General features: G+C 43.1%; 1 protein-coding gene across 14 annotated transcripts in view; it reads left to right on the top strand.

Annotated features, from left to right (window-relative positions):
* Positions 1–2,684: 2,684 nt before the first annotated feature.
* The window catches only part of ABI2 (abl interactor 2), a 56,045-nt gene continuing 43,283 nt past the window's right edge, over positions 2,685–15,446 (top strand). For 6 of the 14 annotated variants that reach the window (XM_052674706.1, XM_052674709.1, XM_052674710.1 and 3 more), the window contains exon 1: positions 2,686–2,867. In XM_052674706.1, the coding sequence (XP_052530666.1) occupies positions 2,751–2,867 (117 nt within the window). In that variant the 5' untranslated portion in view covers positions 2,686–2,750. Of the gene's footprint in view, positions 2,868–15,446 lie in introns of all 14 variants that reach the window. The other 8 variants (XM_052674713.1, XM_052674716.1, XM_052674715.1 and 5 more) reach the window with 3 other exon arrangements.

A 15,446-nucleotide genomic window follows, 5' to 3' on the forward strand; every position in this document is an offset into this window, starting at 1 on the left:
TCTGCAACATGTCCTGTGCCTCTCTGGAGGTGCTGTGTGGTGATGGATGTCAGTCACACACTGCCTCTGTCTGTTTCTGAAATAGCGATGTTAGTGCAAACACTTCCATAAGATGTGAACTACCCCACAGGTAACTTGTGCCCTGTGAACAGTAGGAACTTTACCCAGCAGCTGTTTATCATGAGTAGAAAGGTTATCTGTGGTTACGATCTTGATTGCCCAGCAAATTGCTGAATGCCTGGGGAATTGGAGGAGAATGTGCAGCTGTAGGTTGTGTGGGTTCTTCACTGTTTCACAGCAAGGGCTGGCAGCTGAGTGCTTAAGATGCCACAGGATCCCAACAGTATTTGTTGCAGGCACTGGATGTATGAGCCTCATTCTGTACCAGGCCACCTTGAGGTTGTGGCATAGCCTGGAGTGATAAATGTGCCGCTGTTCCCTTTGGGTGCTCTGCATTGTGAGGCTAGTAAAGATCTGCATCCAGCCAGAGGCAGATCAACACTATCTAAACTAGCCAGGATGGCACAACTATGTTTTTATTGAGAGGGCAACAAAGTACATATTTCAGTTACAGATTATTTTTTTCATTCCTCCTGTTTTCGCTCTTTCCCCCATCCCTGCAGTAAATGCTACCTGCCAGCTAAAGGGCATGGGCCTATTTATATGGTCAGTACACATGACCACCTGTTTGGTGTCAAAGTGCTTTGCCCTTTGTGCAGCTGCAGATCTGCTTGGCTCCATGTGATACAGTGGTGCAGGGATTTGAGGCTTTTGTTTCTGCTGTTTACAAAACATGAAAATTGTGGGGTTTTTTGTGAAGGAAAAATGTTCAGAAATGAAAACATCATAAAACTGTATCAGAGCTCCTTACACAAATTAAGTGAAATCCTGCAGCATGATTTGTCAGAGGTCCGACCAGGTCATCTGTCCAAATGGGATTAGGGATTGTGCCATTCTGTCTTCCGTATAGCACGTTTAGCAAAGAAAACAGAAGAGACTTTTGATTGCAATGCCTTCCCATGGTGCCAAAAATAGCGGCCTCCAAGCTATCCCGTTATTACTTCTCTCTAATTAAGAATTAGTAATTCAGACTGTAGTATGTAGGACACACAAAGTGCCCAGCTATGAGATTGCACATGACCAAATGATTTGCTTGTCTGGGCAAGTTTTTGTGCACAGGGACTCCCTTGGGTGATGGGCAGAGGTAAAAATCTGATGTGTGTGAGGGAGCTTGGAGTAAGCTAAATGCTTACCTTTCTTTTTCCTAGGGACTGTTTTCCCAGTGTGCTTAAGTGGAAAATACATTTGCTTCCTAGTCTTGAAGCTGTTGTACCAAGGGAAAATATTGCACAAAAGAATTTTTAAAAATTGGAGAAGTTAACGTGGAATACTGTAATTGAGGCTCAGAGAGTGTAAAAACTTAAAATTAGTTTAGCACATCACTTGGCAGATGGGAAGTCGATTATGTAAATCTAGGAGAGTGGTAGTTGGATTTGGTTGGTCTAATTTAAATGCTGCTTCTAATCATTTTCAGTACGTGTACAGAGAATTATAGGATAACCATTATTCTGCCAAGAGGGCGCTTCGTATTTAAATTTAAATCCATGAAAGAGTACCCTATTAAACTGTAAACATGCTGTGATAACAAGCAGCTAATTATGCGGGCAGGTTAGTCCAGCTGCTCTGCTGGGCAGCTGTGTACACGTACTTCAAATGAGGCCTTTTCTCATATCCTAGAAGTCACTGGCAGGGTTCACTGTGGGGTCAGGGGGTGCCTGGGCTGCAATGGGAGCTCCTGTGACTCCTGCTGATGCTGATCTGTGAGCAGATGGGAGCTCACACGTTTCTGGTGAAGCCAGGCCCCGACAGCACCAGGAGCACAGCGTTGGCAGCTCTCCCCTTCCCTCAGCCTGGTTGTCTCCGACTGAACTGCAAACTCTGAGCAGCATCTTTGGAGAACCTTCCTCTTTGTATCTTGACAGCTTTCCTGTTTTGCCAAGAGGAAGATCATAGGGGAGCTGCCTAAATGACAGCTTGGTTTGATACCTGAGCAGTAAATGAAGGGAGAAGGGAAGCCTCAGCCTGGCCCACGGGAGCGTGGGTGTGAGCAACTGCTGTGATAGGCGGTGTGATGGGGGCAGGAGGGAGATGGGGCCTGGTACCCGACGGTGGAGGTGGCATTCACCAGCAGGAGGCCATTTTTGTAGATGTGAGCCCCGTGCTGCCAAGCATCACTTTGCAGGTTGATGTTGGTTGGCTTTTCTTTCTTTGCAGCAGGGGCTCAGACCGTATCTCTCGAAAGGCGCGTTAACAAAGAGCAGGAGGACCGACGCCTAGGCTTTATTCCTTAACTACAGCACAACCCGCATGTTTGGATGCGGAACTCCTGCTTTACAGACGCTGGGGTCAGGAGGCACAGGCTGCTGGAAGCGCGAGAACGGCACTCGGCAGGCGCGCGGCAGGAGCTCCGACCCCCAGCCCGACCTGCGGCCCCCGGCCCCGCTCCTCCGGGCCGGAAGTGGGCGCGCGGGGACGGGAGGAGGGCGGCCGGGGGAGTGCGCGCATGCGCAGGAGCAGCCGCCGGCCGCGCCCCGCCCCCGGCGCGGAGGGGGTCTGGCGCGCTCCCTGCCCGCGGCGCGAGGCCGGGCCCGGCGGCGGGGAGCGGCGCGGAGGAGCGGCGCGGCGGGAGGGCGTGAGGGAGGGCGGGCGTGCGGCGGACGGTCGGACGGTCGGGGTGAGAGGATGTGAAGATGGCGGAGCTGCAAATGCTGCTGGAGGAGGAGATCCCGGGGGGGCGCCGGGCCCTGTTCGACAGCTACACGAACCTGGAGCGGGTGGCCGAGTACTGCGAGACCAACTACATCCAGGTGCGGCGGGGCGGGGCGCATAACGGTCGCCGTCCGCGCGACGCGGTGCTGAGGCGGCGGGCGGGCAGCCGAGTGTCCTCCCCCGCTCGGCGCCGCAGCGGGCCCGGGGAGTCTGAGGGCGGGGGAGCGGGCGCTGAGGGAGCGGGCCGTGCCGCCTCGTGCCCCTCGTGCGGCTGCTAACGGCGGCTAACGGCTGCGAGGCGCCGCGACGAGCCCAGGAGGCAGCGCTGTGCTGTACGTTCGGCGGCTGCGCTCCTTAGCGCTCGGCACGGCGACACGCGCTCGGGTCGCGATCGCGTGGCCGAATGGAAGAGCGTCCCCCTATGCAAAACGGGATCAGTAACGGCCGAGGGTCGTAACGTCGTGGATTTGCGGTGTCGGTGCTGAGCCGAGTGCGAGGGCTGCCGGCGTTTGTGCATTCCGTCCCCGAGAGCGCTCGTGTGGCGGCTGGGGGCGGGGGGACCGGCCGTGCCTGGGTGGGCGAGACGAGGGGAAGAGGTGTGCGTGTGGGGAGCGCCGGCGGTGTGCCGGGCGGGCTGCTGGGGCGCCGACCGACCGCTGGTGAGACATCGCTGCGGATCTGGGGTCATTCACCAAACACAGGGATGCAATTAATAACGTTTCAGCGTGACTTAGCTTAACTTACGTTCTGTAAGAGAAACGCAGTGAAGTATTATTGTCATAAACGGACATACTTGCATTTAAATTTGTGCTGTTTTAAGAAAAAGGGAAGGGATCTTTTTCTGGAAGCGGAGCATGAAAGGCAGAACTGGATAGGAAGAGGTGGATTTAGCTTGTTGATTTGCTCTTCCCGTGACCTTTTTTATTCCCTTCTTGTAAACCAAAGACTATAAAATCTGTATTGAACAGCTCCACTTTTATTGTTTTCAGTAAAAACTGCAGAGCAAGATTCCGTGGTGTTTTATGCAGAGAATGAAAAGAGAGGGTTCTTCCCACAGCCGGCATGCAGCCCATAAGGACAGCCTGAGCTGAGGGCAGCCAGTTGGTGAGGGAAAGCAGGGAGTGAGGCTTGGTTGGTCAGCCCACTGGGTTCTGGCTGCTGTACAGCACTCCGCGGTTGTTGGCAATTTGTCCAAGCATCACTGCAACACAGAGCTGTAAGAGGGAGGTGAGAATGGACGGCAGAAACTGTGCTGTGGTGCTGACTGTGAGGTGCTGTATGGGATCACAGATTGGAAAAATAAAGATTTTAAACAAATGGGAAGCAGATGATCGTAGCTAGGTGATGGCATTGGCCTTTGGAGTTGGCAGAGACTGCAAGGTGACGTTGTTGCAGAGGAGTCCAACTTGAGGGATTTAGTGACATGAGCGTCCTTGTAACAAATCTGATGGAGAACTCACCCCACATTCTCTGTGCTGGAACTGCATAAACTCTTCATTGAGATAAATATCCAAAGCTGTTTTGTTTTCCTTCTGCAAGAGTAGAAATAGATAATACAATTAACATCACTGGGGATTTTGTTTCCAATAATAGTAATTCCAAAAATCAGTGTACCCAATTAAGTCTAAATTACATATTTTTAAAAAGCTTGGATGTAGTGAAGATGTGCAGGTAATTGCTTGGAGATGCGTGGGAGAAGTAATGTTCCAGAAAGTCAGAAAATCTTCCAGAAGATTGACTAGTTCTACTGTAATCTGTTAATGTTCCATTGTTGACAGAAGGTCTTATCGTGGATATTCTTGAGGCCTCCTGGCAGGGGCTCAGCGTATGACTGAGATCTGAGTTTGATCTGCTAGATGATAGGCAGCGCAGCAATCAGGGCTCGCAGGAATTGCATTGGCCTGTATTTGTCAGTAGACAAACCCATTTGGTGCTTTGAGGTTATTTTATTGTCAGGTACATAGATTGTTGCAAAAAGCAGAGGCGTGGGTCAGTTTTTTAGAGAATTTGAAGTTCAGCACTAAGGTAAATGTGTTTTATCTCTGCCTCCATTAATAATGACATAGCAGCTTCAGAATAATGGAACAGGTAATCTCTTACATGTTGGGACTGACAGGCCATAGTCAGAGAGCTGGGGTGGTCACAACTCATTTGATTTCTACTTATGAAGTGAAAAATGTTCCTTAAATATTGGTGGTTTATTGTAGAAATTGTGATTGATACTTAGAGAGCTCAGTTACTTTAGCAACAGAAAATGTTCAATGAATTGCTATGGCTCTCTAAAGTCTGTGATACAACAGCATATCAGTGCACATCAGCTTAAAATTTTGTGATTAGTCACTAGGAAATAAAGCAAATATGTAGTAAACAGAACTGCAGCAGTGAAAGATGAAAAGCTACTTGTTTGGATTAAAAAAAAAAGAAAAGCTTTTTCATTCAATATTTTTCAACAATCAGTGTTCCTTTTAAAGTTTCTCTTGGGGTAATTCTGTCTCCCAGCTCCCCAGTCAGCCAGCTGCCTTGTGATGTATTTATCAATAGGCACTATCCAGAAATAGGAAAATAATTTGCAAGAAGAAACTTAAAGAATGGTTGTCACCTGCATAGTATAACAGTTAGTTCAGTACCTGTTCTGTGATTACTTTACTTTAAATAAGAATATCAGTGTATATCTTTGGAAAGATTAAAGTGCACAAATCAGACAGTTCAATCTGCTTCTGTTACTACTAATATCAAATAACGTTGCTTACCAGGTAGCTCTTCTCATTACTGTAGAAATCACAGTTACTTCTCTGTGTACTTCTTAAGGAGGTGGTAAATATGCATTTTTATTTCAGAAGAGATTTTTGTGGGATTTGATACAATGTTAATCATAGGTTAAATTGTATACTGTTTGTATTTGTGTACTAATGCTGTATTCTGATACTGAGTTCTCAGTGTAAACTGCAACAAAGTAGTTCTATAAAATCTGATTATTTGATGCACTTGTTGCTATAAAAACATGTTTACAGTCTGTATCGATTTATGTGTCTTCCATGAAAAGCAGGAATGACTTAACAGGACAGTGCTCTGTACTTACAAGATTTTCATGTTCCTGCATTATTTTTGATCAGGACTGCCCTAAAGAAAGTGTCTGGTTATGATGAAGTAAACGACAAATACCCTTTTAAGCACTGGTGTGACTTGCTTGGTTTATTACTGGTATACCAGTGTAAGTTCCAGCACTGCATTGGCCTTTCCGCTTTCTTTGAGCTTTTTCTGAGCAAGTCTATTTTGGGCTTATCTCTACCTTGTTTCTAATGGTCGGAACTCTTGAAAATGAAATCAGTTTTTCACTTAATGCATTGAACTTTCTAGAGTAATGGAATGCTTGTGCCTGAACCCACTGTTTTGAAAGAGTCAGGAGGAATTCCCAGACGACTGCTTTTTGGCCACTGGATATCTGGCAGGACCAGATTCAGGGTGGTGGGAAGGCCCAAGGGAGCAAAGCAGCATGCACAGCTGGGTGAAAAGCTGTGTCCTGTCTGGCTTGCAGAAGGTGTGTGTGCTGTGTTCTCCAGATTCTTCAAACAGGACCTGCATTTCTTAGTCTTTCAAGATTATTATGCTTTGTCTTCTGAAGAGGAAGAAGGAACTTCCTGTTTCCCCTCACTTCATGGCCCTCAGGTTGCTGTGGATATTGAGTCTTGTACATAGAAATACCTTTCTCGTATTTGGAGGGGAAAGGCTAGGAAAAGTATTTTTATTCCTGTTCTGAAGTATTCCATCCTTCTAGTATTAGAACTACCTGCTTTCAGACCTGCAGATAGCTGTATTTAAATAAACATAATGGTGAGAATTACCTGTTTCTCAGTAGCTTTATTATAGTCCACGGGTTGGTTGGTTTCTTTGTTATTTTCCACGTGTCTGTTTATTTTACCTGGTCCTGTAAAGCCAAACCAAGTCATTGTATCTTTAACATCATCTTCTAGTAGGGCAAAGAAGAGAATGGAACATCCATTAACATAGAAGTTGCAATTTCTGTAATTATGACAGCTTGAGGCCCAAAACAGGAAACTTCTGTTTCTGTGAACTGTCAATACCTTATATACTTATTGAAGTTCTAGAATGATCTTTGATCTCTTGACTTGAGATACATATCACCTTAACAAAAGGTCACTATGCTGAAAGTATTAAAAAGTAAAAAGTATTAAAAAGAAGAGCACTGCTTATGCATCTTGAAGCTGAATTTTCTCAAATAAAATTGTCAGGCAGTAGTTTGGCACACACTGTACCTTCCTGGGTTGCAACTATATGAAATGGTTGCATAAACTTCTACAGCACCTCTCTGTGCTCAAGGCTTATGGAGTACTTGCTGGGAGGTTGGTGTGTTTTGTGGGTTAATCAAAGCATAGGATCAATCCTCTGAGTTTTCTTCTGGGAGTCAGAGTACCTGCTAAGGTTGGTGAAGGATTTATGTCACTACTTCCACCTGCTTTTTGCCGAGAAAGCAAATTTAATTCATTTAATAGGGTCACGAGTTCAAACAGGGGCTTGGAAAGAGTGGAATTGATTTTTTATTGAGTAGTTGTGGTAATAGGGTGAGCCATTTTATCAGCAGTAACAGGAGTTATAATAGTAACACTGCATGTAGACAGACTAAAACTTATGAAACACAAGTTGCCATTAAGAAGTAAGTCTTGTATCACCGTTAGTTACAAGTTGTGTTTTTGTAGTTCCCTCCTACAGCTGGTTTTCTGATAGTAGTAATTGAATGCCATTAAATAAGATTGAATAAGAATTGTAATTCAGGGTAACAGTCTCCTGCATCTTGCTGCTAATAAGTTTGCTGACACTTGTTTTCTACTGCTTGTGTTTGATTGGAGTTTGCAGCCATTAATCTTTGTGGCTTAGCACTGTAGTTGTTAAGGAGGAAGTGGTGTACCACTGTGGGGATGTACAGCAAGACCTCCAGTCAGTACTTGAACAAATGAAGTCTTACCCACTTATATTCAGCACGTTATTTCATTGGAGAAGAAAACAGATGAGTTTTATCTGCCATGCTTTGTAACAAATGTTCAGTAGAAAGTACATGCCAAACCCTCATGGCCTGTTTTAGTGGGCTTTTTTTCCCCCCACACATTCTGTTTTTCCCTTTAACTGTGCACCTGAAATTAACACATTGGTTAGTAAGCAAAGTTCTGTAAGTTTTGTTCAGTACCCGTGTTCTGCTCCCATTCCCCCCCCCCCCCCCAAAAAAAAAAACCAAAAAAAAAAAACCAAAAAAAACAAAACCAATTGCTTCTAACAGGCTTTTGGTGATACTAGGGAAAGTATTTACAGGTAGAGCAATAGTCCTGTTCAGAAAGAATAACAGCACTCACCCAGCTGATGAAGGGGCTCCTGGCCGTGCAGCACTCCTTAGCAACAGCCCAGGTCCAAGGGATGCTCTCCCTTCAGTGGCTGGCTCTTATAATGAGCCCAGGGGCTCCACCTGTGCCACCCCTCCTGGTCAGCTGGGGAGCACAGATGCAAACAATCTGCCTGTGCTCCCTGGGCAGACACAGCCCTGCACCAGGTGCTCCATCACCACTTCAAGCCCTGCCCAAACCGGTCCCCTGCAGCTCTTATCTGGAATTTTCAGTTCTTGGACTTGTCGTGCTTTGTGAAGTAAAGCTGTGGATTGGGTAATGGCACATGCAAGGACTGAATATTGAATTTGGGTATGTTTCTTCCCATAAGGGCTTTCAAAGGTTAGTCTAGCAATTTATTTTTTTTTTTTCTTGAAGTGACTAAACTAATGTGTTCTTGTAAATGAATTTTGCCTGTTTTGATAAGAAATTTTGATTTTCTGGTTTCTAAATACAACTGACAAGTTCTATCAAATTTACAGCAATATGCTCTAAACATAATTCTACATGTGCTCACTTTTTTGTATCTTATTTCCTAGTGGGTGTCATTGCAATATCTACTCTTAATGACCTTTCAGTTTGAAATACACGTGCTTGTCTTTTTTTGTACTGTTGGCCTGCTGTTACCATTGTGAAGGTGTGTTATGTTCAATGAATTTCAGGGTGAAGGATGGAAGTTAGTAGATTTGGGGCTTTGTTAGCCTGCGTGTCTTGGTTATGTATACTGTCAAAGCTGGTTTTGTGCTGAACTCATAAATCAAGCATGTGTTTTTCCCTTAAAGTTAAAAAGTGTTATAAGTAGTTATGAATGTTGATATTAGGATACTTTGTAATGTAGTTATGAATTTACTGCTTGAATTTGTGTGAACTCTGTGGGAGTTCTTGGAAATAACTCTTGGGCTTTCTATCTGTTCTTAAGCTGGCTGCTAGTTTAGCAAAGTTGATTTATACTGTAGGTTGTACCAGGTGTTTAAAGCTGTACGTTTAGAAGATCAAACCATGGCCATTAAATTGCTGTTGCAACAGATTTTAGGGAAAGCTGAGATGGTTTTGTTTGAAGATGCTAATTTCAGTCTGCGTGCCGTGATTATCAAAGTGCTTTGAGTTTGTTCCTTTCAATTTTCAAACTGATATTTACATAAATACTATTTCCTGTATTGTGAAGTACTGTTCTTTTGTATCTGTATGCCATCTGTCATATTATGTTGGGATTATGTTGGAAAATAGCAATAAGCAAGCTGATGGCCCTCTCCTTTTTTTATGTGTTTTTTGAAAGAAAATTGTTAGGCAACTTACTGGGAGGTTGATACGATTCATTAGATATTACATTACTAGATGCTATTTTCTGTTGTTTTGGCCAATCTTTTTGGTGAAATATTAGAATAAACGTTGCAAAAATTTCTGTGAGGTTTTGTATTTTGATGTTAGTATAAATAGATTCACTGTATTCAGTGAAGAAAGCGGTTTCAATTTGCACTTCAGAGTTGAAGAAGTCCTTACTACCTAGAATGAAGTAAATTTTGCTTCAGAGTGGCTTAGGAGAGAGAAGTTTGGGAAATGTATTTACTTGCTTGTTGGTGTTGGATTCCAAGTTTCCCTGATGGAGTTGAGGGTTTGAGACTGACTGCCCCGGTCTGTCCAGCAGTGGAGGGCAGGTAGCAGTTCTCTCACGGCTCAGTGCATTGACAGCTGGTGGTGGCCCTGCATTTTGTGCTGGGGGCAGGAATACTAAGAGGCTGAGGTTTGTGAAGACGTGCCCTAGGCTTGTCCAGTTCTGAAGTGTTGGGGTTAAGTAGGCTGCCTGTTGGATCATCGTCATGAAAACTGAGTAGCTGGGGCTGAACCTGTTAAACACGGAGGGATCATGACAGATAGCCTTTAGGTTATGTGTGACTTTTGAAAGCAGAATGAGGGCTTGTCCTTGTGTACCAACTGTGTGATAGAGCAATCTCAGTCTTCTTGAGGTGCTGAATTTGTATTCTTGAGTCAATTTCCGAAGAGAAAATTTTAGTCTCTTTCCCAAACAGAGTAGGCAAAGCCATTTACTAGTGAGCAGCCTACTGTCAATTCAAGGCACACTAGTTTGTTTCGATTTGAGTGAAGAACTTACAAATATTGTGTGTTTACTGAACGTACAGTGCTGATTCTCAAAATGACTTTGGAATGTGTCCTTTCAATGTTGTGAGTCTGAGAAATAGTGGATATTGCCATCTTTGCAATTTGTGCTGATTTTTGTAACTAGGTGGTAAGTTTGTATGTTAGTACAAGAAGTGGAGCGGTTTGTCTTTTGCCTGAGCAGAAAAGCCATAGGCCTCTGCATCTTGTGGGAAAGGTAATACTTGCCTAACTGAATAGCTCTCTTCTATCAGTTAATGTACGTGTATCTGTCTGGAGAATGAGTTGAGGGGGCACGAGTGCAAAGTGCTTAGCCAAAAATACCTGTTATATAGCATATTACTAAAGATACCGTGCCATTATGGAAATTGTACAGTGTTGGTGGTTGTAAATATATCTAAAAGGAGAAGTGGTTAAAACAAAAACCAACCTCTTATTCACCACGCTGGTAGCAGCAAAACAAGAGGCTGAGGTGGGTGACAGACATCAGAGATGTTGAAAAACATCTGTGTGAATAGCACCTGGAAAACAGGGCAGTTATTTTAGACATATAATAAATCAAGGAGTCTGATTATAGTAATATGCAAATAAGCTTGTGAAGAGTATGAATAACGTACACTGGTTTTCCACTTTTCTTGAGTGAAGTCTGGGCTTGCGGCTTGGTTTGATAGGTAGTGAGTGCTGCTCAGTGTAAGCTGTGGAATTACTGCTACGGCTGAGGCGTGGTGTTTAATGGGATTCCAAAAAAATGGTAAGACATCTTAAATTACAAATAATAGATCAGAATAAAAGCAGTGTTATCTTTTGCTTCTGTATGTTTTTACTTTGTATCTGCTCTGACTTTTTCCACGATGGAGCTTTATGCCCATTATATGAAGTGTTTGCTGTCCACTGTAATCTCTTTGTATCTGATGCCCATCTGTAAGCAAACAAGTCTGGGTAGCAGAAGGTAGGAAGGTATCTGTGGACTGTGTACCTCTGTTACAGTTGTCTGCTGGTGGTGAAAGTTACTTTAAACCATCTCCAACTTGGGAGCACTTCTCAAATCCCTAAGAGACTTCATGGAGTGAGTTAATAGAACTGTTGTGATCTGCTTTAAATTTTAATATTGCATGTCTTTTATGGATATTATTTACATTGATTTTAGTAAAACATTTTAGAGAGACCTTGAGGTTTGAGGGGTGTGCATGTGTAAACCTCATGAAGCCCATCTGTGGCATATTTTGAAATAGTACTATGTCTTACTGTGGCATTTCTTGAGCGGATTTGACATCAGCGTTGGGCCTTCTTGGCACTAGCTCATGATAAATGCTATGTTAAATGAAACTCACACGGCTAAAATTCTGTAAATGACACCTGTCATATAGATAGTTGTAGGGTGTTAAGCTGTGGAAATTGAAATGTGAGGAGCTGATTTTTATTTCTGATGAATGCTTAGAGTCTTTTGTGATGCCGTTTAATTCCTTACATGCCTCCTCATGCCAAATCACAACTTGCACAGCCATAACTTGAGCAGTCTACTTTTTATTTATTTATTTCCTTTCCCCCCTCCACCATCTCTCCCCCCACCAGCTTTTTAGACTGGATCTTATATGCACTTGAGGCTGTGTTTGAACACAGTCCTTTAAGGATTGTTTTCATGTTTCTTCTAGGGAATGGGGGGGGGGAGGAGGGAAAGAACGATATTTCCTGTGTTTTAGGGACAAGCTGTTGAGTAAGATGGTTGGAAAACAGCGAGTGTTACAGAAAATCAGTTGTCAGCGTCAGGGAGGTGAAGAATTAGACCTCATGCAGTTGGCTGGGCATCCTGCAATATGAATAAGAAAATTGCTTGACTAAAAGCAGCTTGGAAATTCCTTCTACTTCTGTGCCTCTTTCTGTCTGAGTCTCCCTGTCATTTATAACATGAAACTCTTCTTTCCAGGATAGTTTCGTTTATTGGTACAACGAGGTAGGTGTGGAGGTAATTTTATTTAAACATATCTTGTCAAGTTAAAAGGTCATTTGTGCAGCTCTCCGATTCAGCAGGTTTTAGGGGACAAGCTGTGTTTTTGTGATGGTAGTAGAAGTTGCTGATGATAGTGTTGTAACAGCCTATTTGGATAACTTGAAAACAAGTGAATTAACATCCAGAGAATGACAGAATGTGAAGCAAGAGAACCTTTTGTGAAATAAGGAAATCATTCAGCATTTGAAACGTTATCTCTTGTGTGGTTGCATCTCCCTGCTGTTTCTGTTTTTGTACTAAACGAAAGCTCAGAGCTACCCAAACAGTAATGTTGGAATTGGATGAGTAAGCAAGTTTGAGACTTTATGTCAGAACTACGGTGAATGTAAAATCAAAGCTTGGGATTCTTCCGAGCTGTAGTAAAACTGCTGAGAGAAATCTTGTGTTCTTTTGCTAGTTGGCAGTTTTTTTTTTGTCACTGTTTGAAGTTATAGAAATGAAAGACTATGGGATGCCGTGTCGTGCTGCAATACAATGATGCTAATTAATAACTACATTAAAATACAGTGAGAAGAGCCTCATGATTTTATATCTTCTTCTAAACCAAGATGTTGCAGGAAGACCGGTACCAGTAATGAACAAACCAGCAGTGATGCATGGATTCCTATCTATGACTTGATATTTGAGTGTGGCTTCTTACTTTTGTGGGTTGGCTTTGGCACATCACTGTGTGCAGCTGGGCCGTGCTGCTGGCTGCCACGTGGTCCTTCACTTTGGCATGCAGGGCATCTGTTTTGCTGTCTCAGATGCGGTAGCTCATTCTGCAGAGGTTTCTACTGGACTGCCTTTGCAGTGCTGTGAGTCACAGAATAAAAGGTGTTGAGGGTGAAGACTGCGTTTTCCTTAAGCCCAGATTCATTCGAGCAGAGATAGCAGTCCTGCAGGAAAAAGATTCTGGTGGCTACGTGAATGCCTGTTTTGTGTTATTGTGCTTTTGTGTTAAACTTTGGGCAGCTTGTTTCTTTACCTCTGCAGAGGTATCAGAGCACTCTGGCTTTTACTGTTTGCCCCCTTCCTTTTGATGATTACTGTTTCCATAGCTCTACCAAAGATATGGAACCATTTGCCTGGGTTTAATACAAATATATAAATCTAAGTTGGTAGTGCTTCTGAATGCAGTCCTCACTCTTGTTTACCATACTTAATTTGTTTGGCTAGTTCACGAGTCAGAGACAGCTCTCCTTGGATTTTGAGCTTGTGGGAGAAAAGTAGGCACACGTGCTTGTAAGTTGCAGGTGTGCTGGGTACAGTTCAAGTAGGCTGGCTTCAAGGCTGCACATAATCCTTAGCAATGTGTTTTGTGGCTGAGATCTCACGGTTGTGAGTTTCCTGAATGCATAAAAATATCTGCTAATGCTACTGTGATTGAGTATGATGAAATTTGGCCTGTATGGGCAAAAAGGCAGTAGTTCTTATCTATAGGATTAATGCTGTTCTTTTACTGAGGTATTTGTGACCTGATTTAGAACATATAGCGGGAAGGAATTGTTTTCCTTTATTTGAGGCAACCATAATCTGTATCTGATTCTTCTTTGAAAATTGTATGTAAAAAAAGTATTGATTTTTGGGTGGAATATTGCATGTGAAAGAATTCATTAGTAGGAACTTAGGTGAAGAAGATAATAATGGATTCATTCATTTCGTGGAAATTCTGAATTGAAGTTTTATTGGACTAAGGATGTTCTGAGGGAAAAATAGCTGTACATTTCTAGCTTCTGCTGAGATGCATGTGACAGATGGTGTCTCATCTGCCCAGTATGAGTTCTTTCTGCTGTATAAATATTGATTAGAGGAGGAAAAAGGTGCTCCATAGCTTTGAAAAATGTATCTTTGTTGATGCAAGAGCAACTAGGGGATATTTGTACAGGACTTGGGCAGAACAGCACTGGTACACGCAGAAATCACTATTTGAACAAGTCGAAAAGGCTTTGTAGAAGTCTGTCTCTTTAGTAGAGAAAGAGAAGAAAAAGAAATGTTTTTGGGAAATAAAGTAAACGTGGTCCCTGCAATGGCATTTGTGGTTTAAAAAGAAATTCTTCAGTAGAGTGTTGGTCTAGAGAGATGGTTGCTTTGTAGAGAGATGGTCAGCTGCTCATCTTTGGCAGTGCAGGAGCTTTATGCTGCGTTCGGAGAGGTTTGGTGATAACCAGCTGCTTTTGTGACAGAATTGCTAGAAGCTCAGAACCTTGTGCTGATCCTAAATAGCTTGATCGTGTCATGCTTTTTGTAAGGTAGGTTGATAGAACCATGTTCTATGGCTGCTCTTTTTACAAGGTCCTGCAGAGAGATTTTTCTTCTGGATGTTGTCTGTAGCGTTGTTGAAATTGTATTTTTTCAACTCTGTGCATATTAATTTTTTTAGCCTCCTGTGCTCTTGGTATTTGGTACATCACCCACACACTTTGGGTGCAAGAATAGGACCAGCCATGTAGAATTCATAGGACTTCCACTGAAGTGTCTGTTTCTGTTATTTTGACCATCAGTTAATGCCAGTGCTGTGGTTTTTTTGAGCGCTTCCTTGATGTTGCTGTTCTGTTACGTTTTTCCTTTGAATACAGAGTTGAATTTGTACCTTGGGTCTGTCATGTGCACCTTGCAACATAGAATTGCTGTCAGTTAGTGTCACTTAGGTACGGCTTTTGGAGATCTGCTCCAGATAGGTTTTCTTGGAGTAGCAAACCTGTACCAATAAAAGCACTCTGTTCCAAAGCATCTCCTCATGAAAAGCACTAACATGAAGTCTGCTGCTGTTTCTTTGGTCTAAGTCTGTCCTCTTTTCCTTCCACAGGGATTAGTGAAATATTTTGATAGAAGAGAGATCATGTATTGACCTGATTCTTTTTTTTTTATTTTCTTCTATAGGAATTGGGTAAAAGTAAATTTGGCAAATGCATTTTATCTTCAAATGGGTTTGAATTGTTTTGTGTGCTCAAACATAGAAAAATAGGTGGGTGGGGATCAGGCATTTCTGAATATCATAAACACTGATAAATTGGCAGCAGTTGTATTAAAAATTCGTTATCTGAAATCCTTGGTATTATTCTGAATGAACATTCAGAAAAGTGTAATCCCTTCAGGCTCATCCGACTTGGTGTTCTGAACCATTGGTCTTGGTAGCTGAGCAAGAAGCCCCTTGCTGCTGTTACATTTACATCTCTCAAGAT

This window comes from Tympanuchus pallidicinctus, unplaced genomic scaffold, assembly GCF_026119805.1.
Source record: "Tympanuchus pallidicinctus isolate F22 unplaced genomic scaffold, pur_lepc_1.0 scaffold15, whole genome shotgun sequence".
In the NCBI taxonomy this organism is placed as follows: domain Eukaryota; kingdom Metazoa; phylum Chordata; class Aves; order Galliformes; family Phasianidae; genus Tympanuchus; species Tympanuchus pallidicinctus.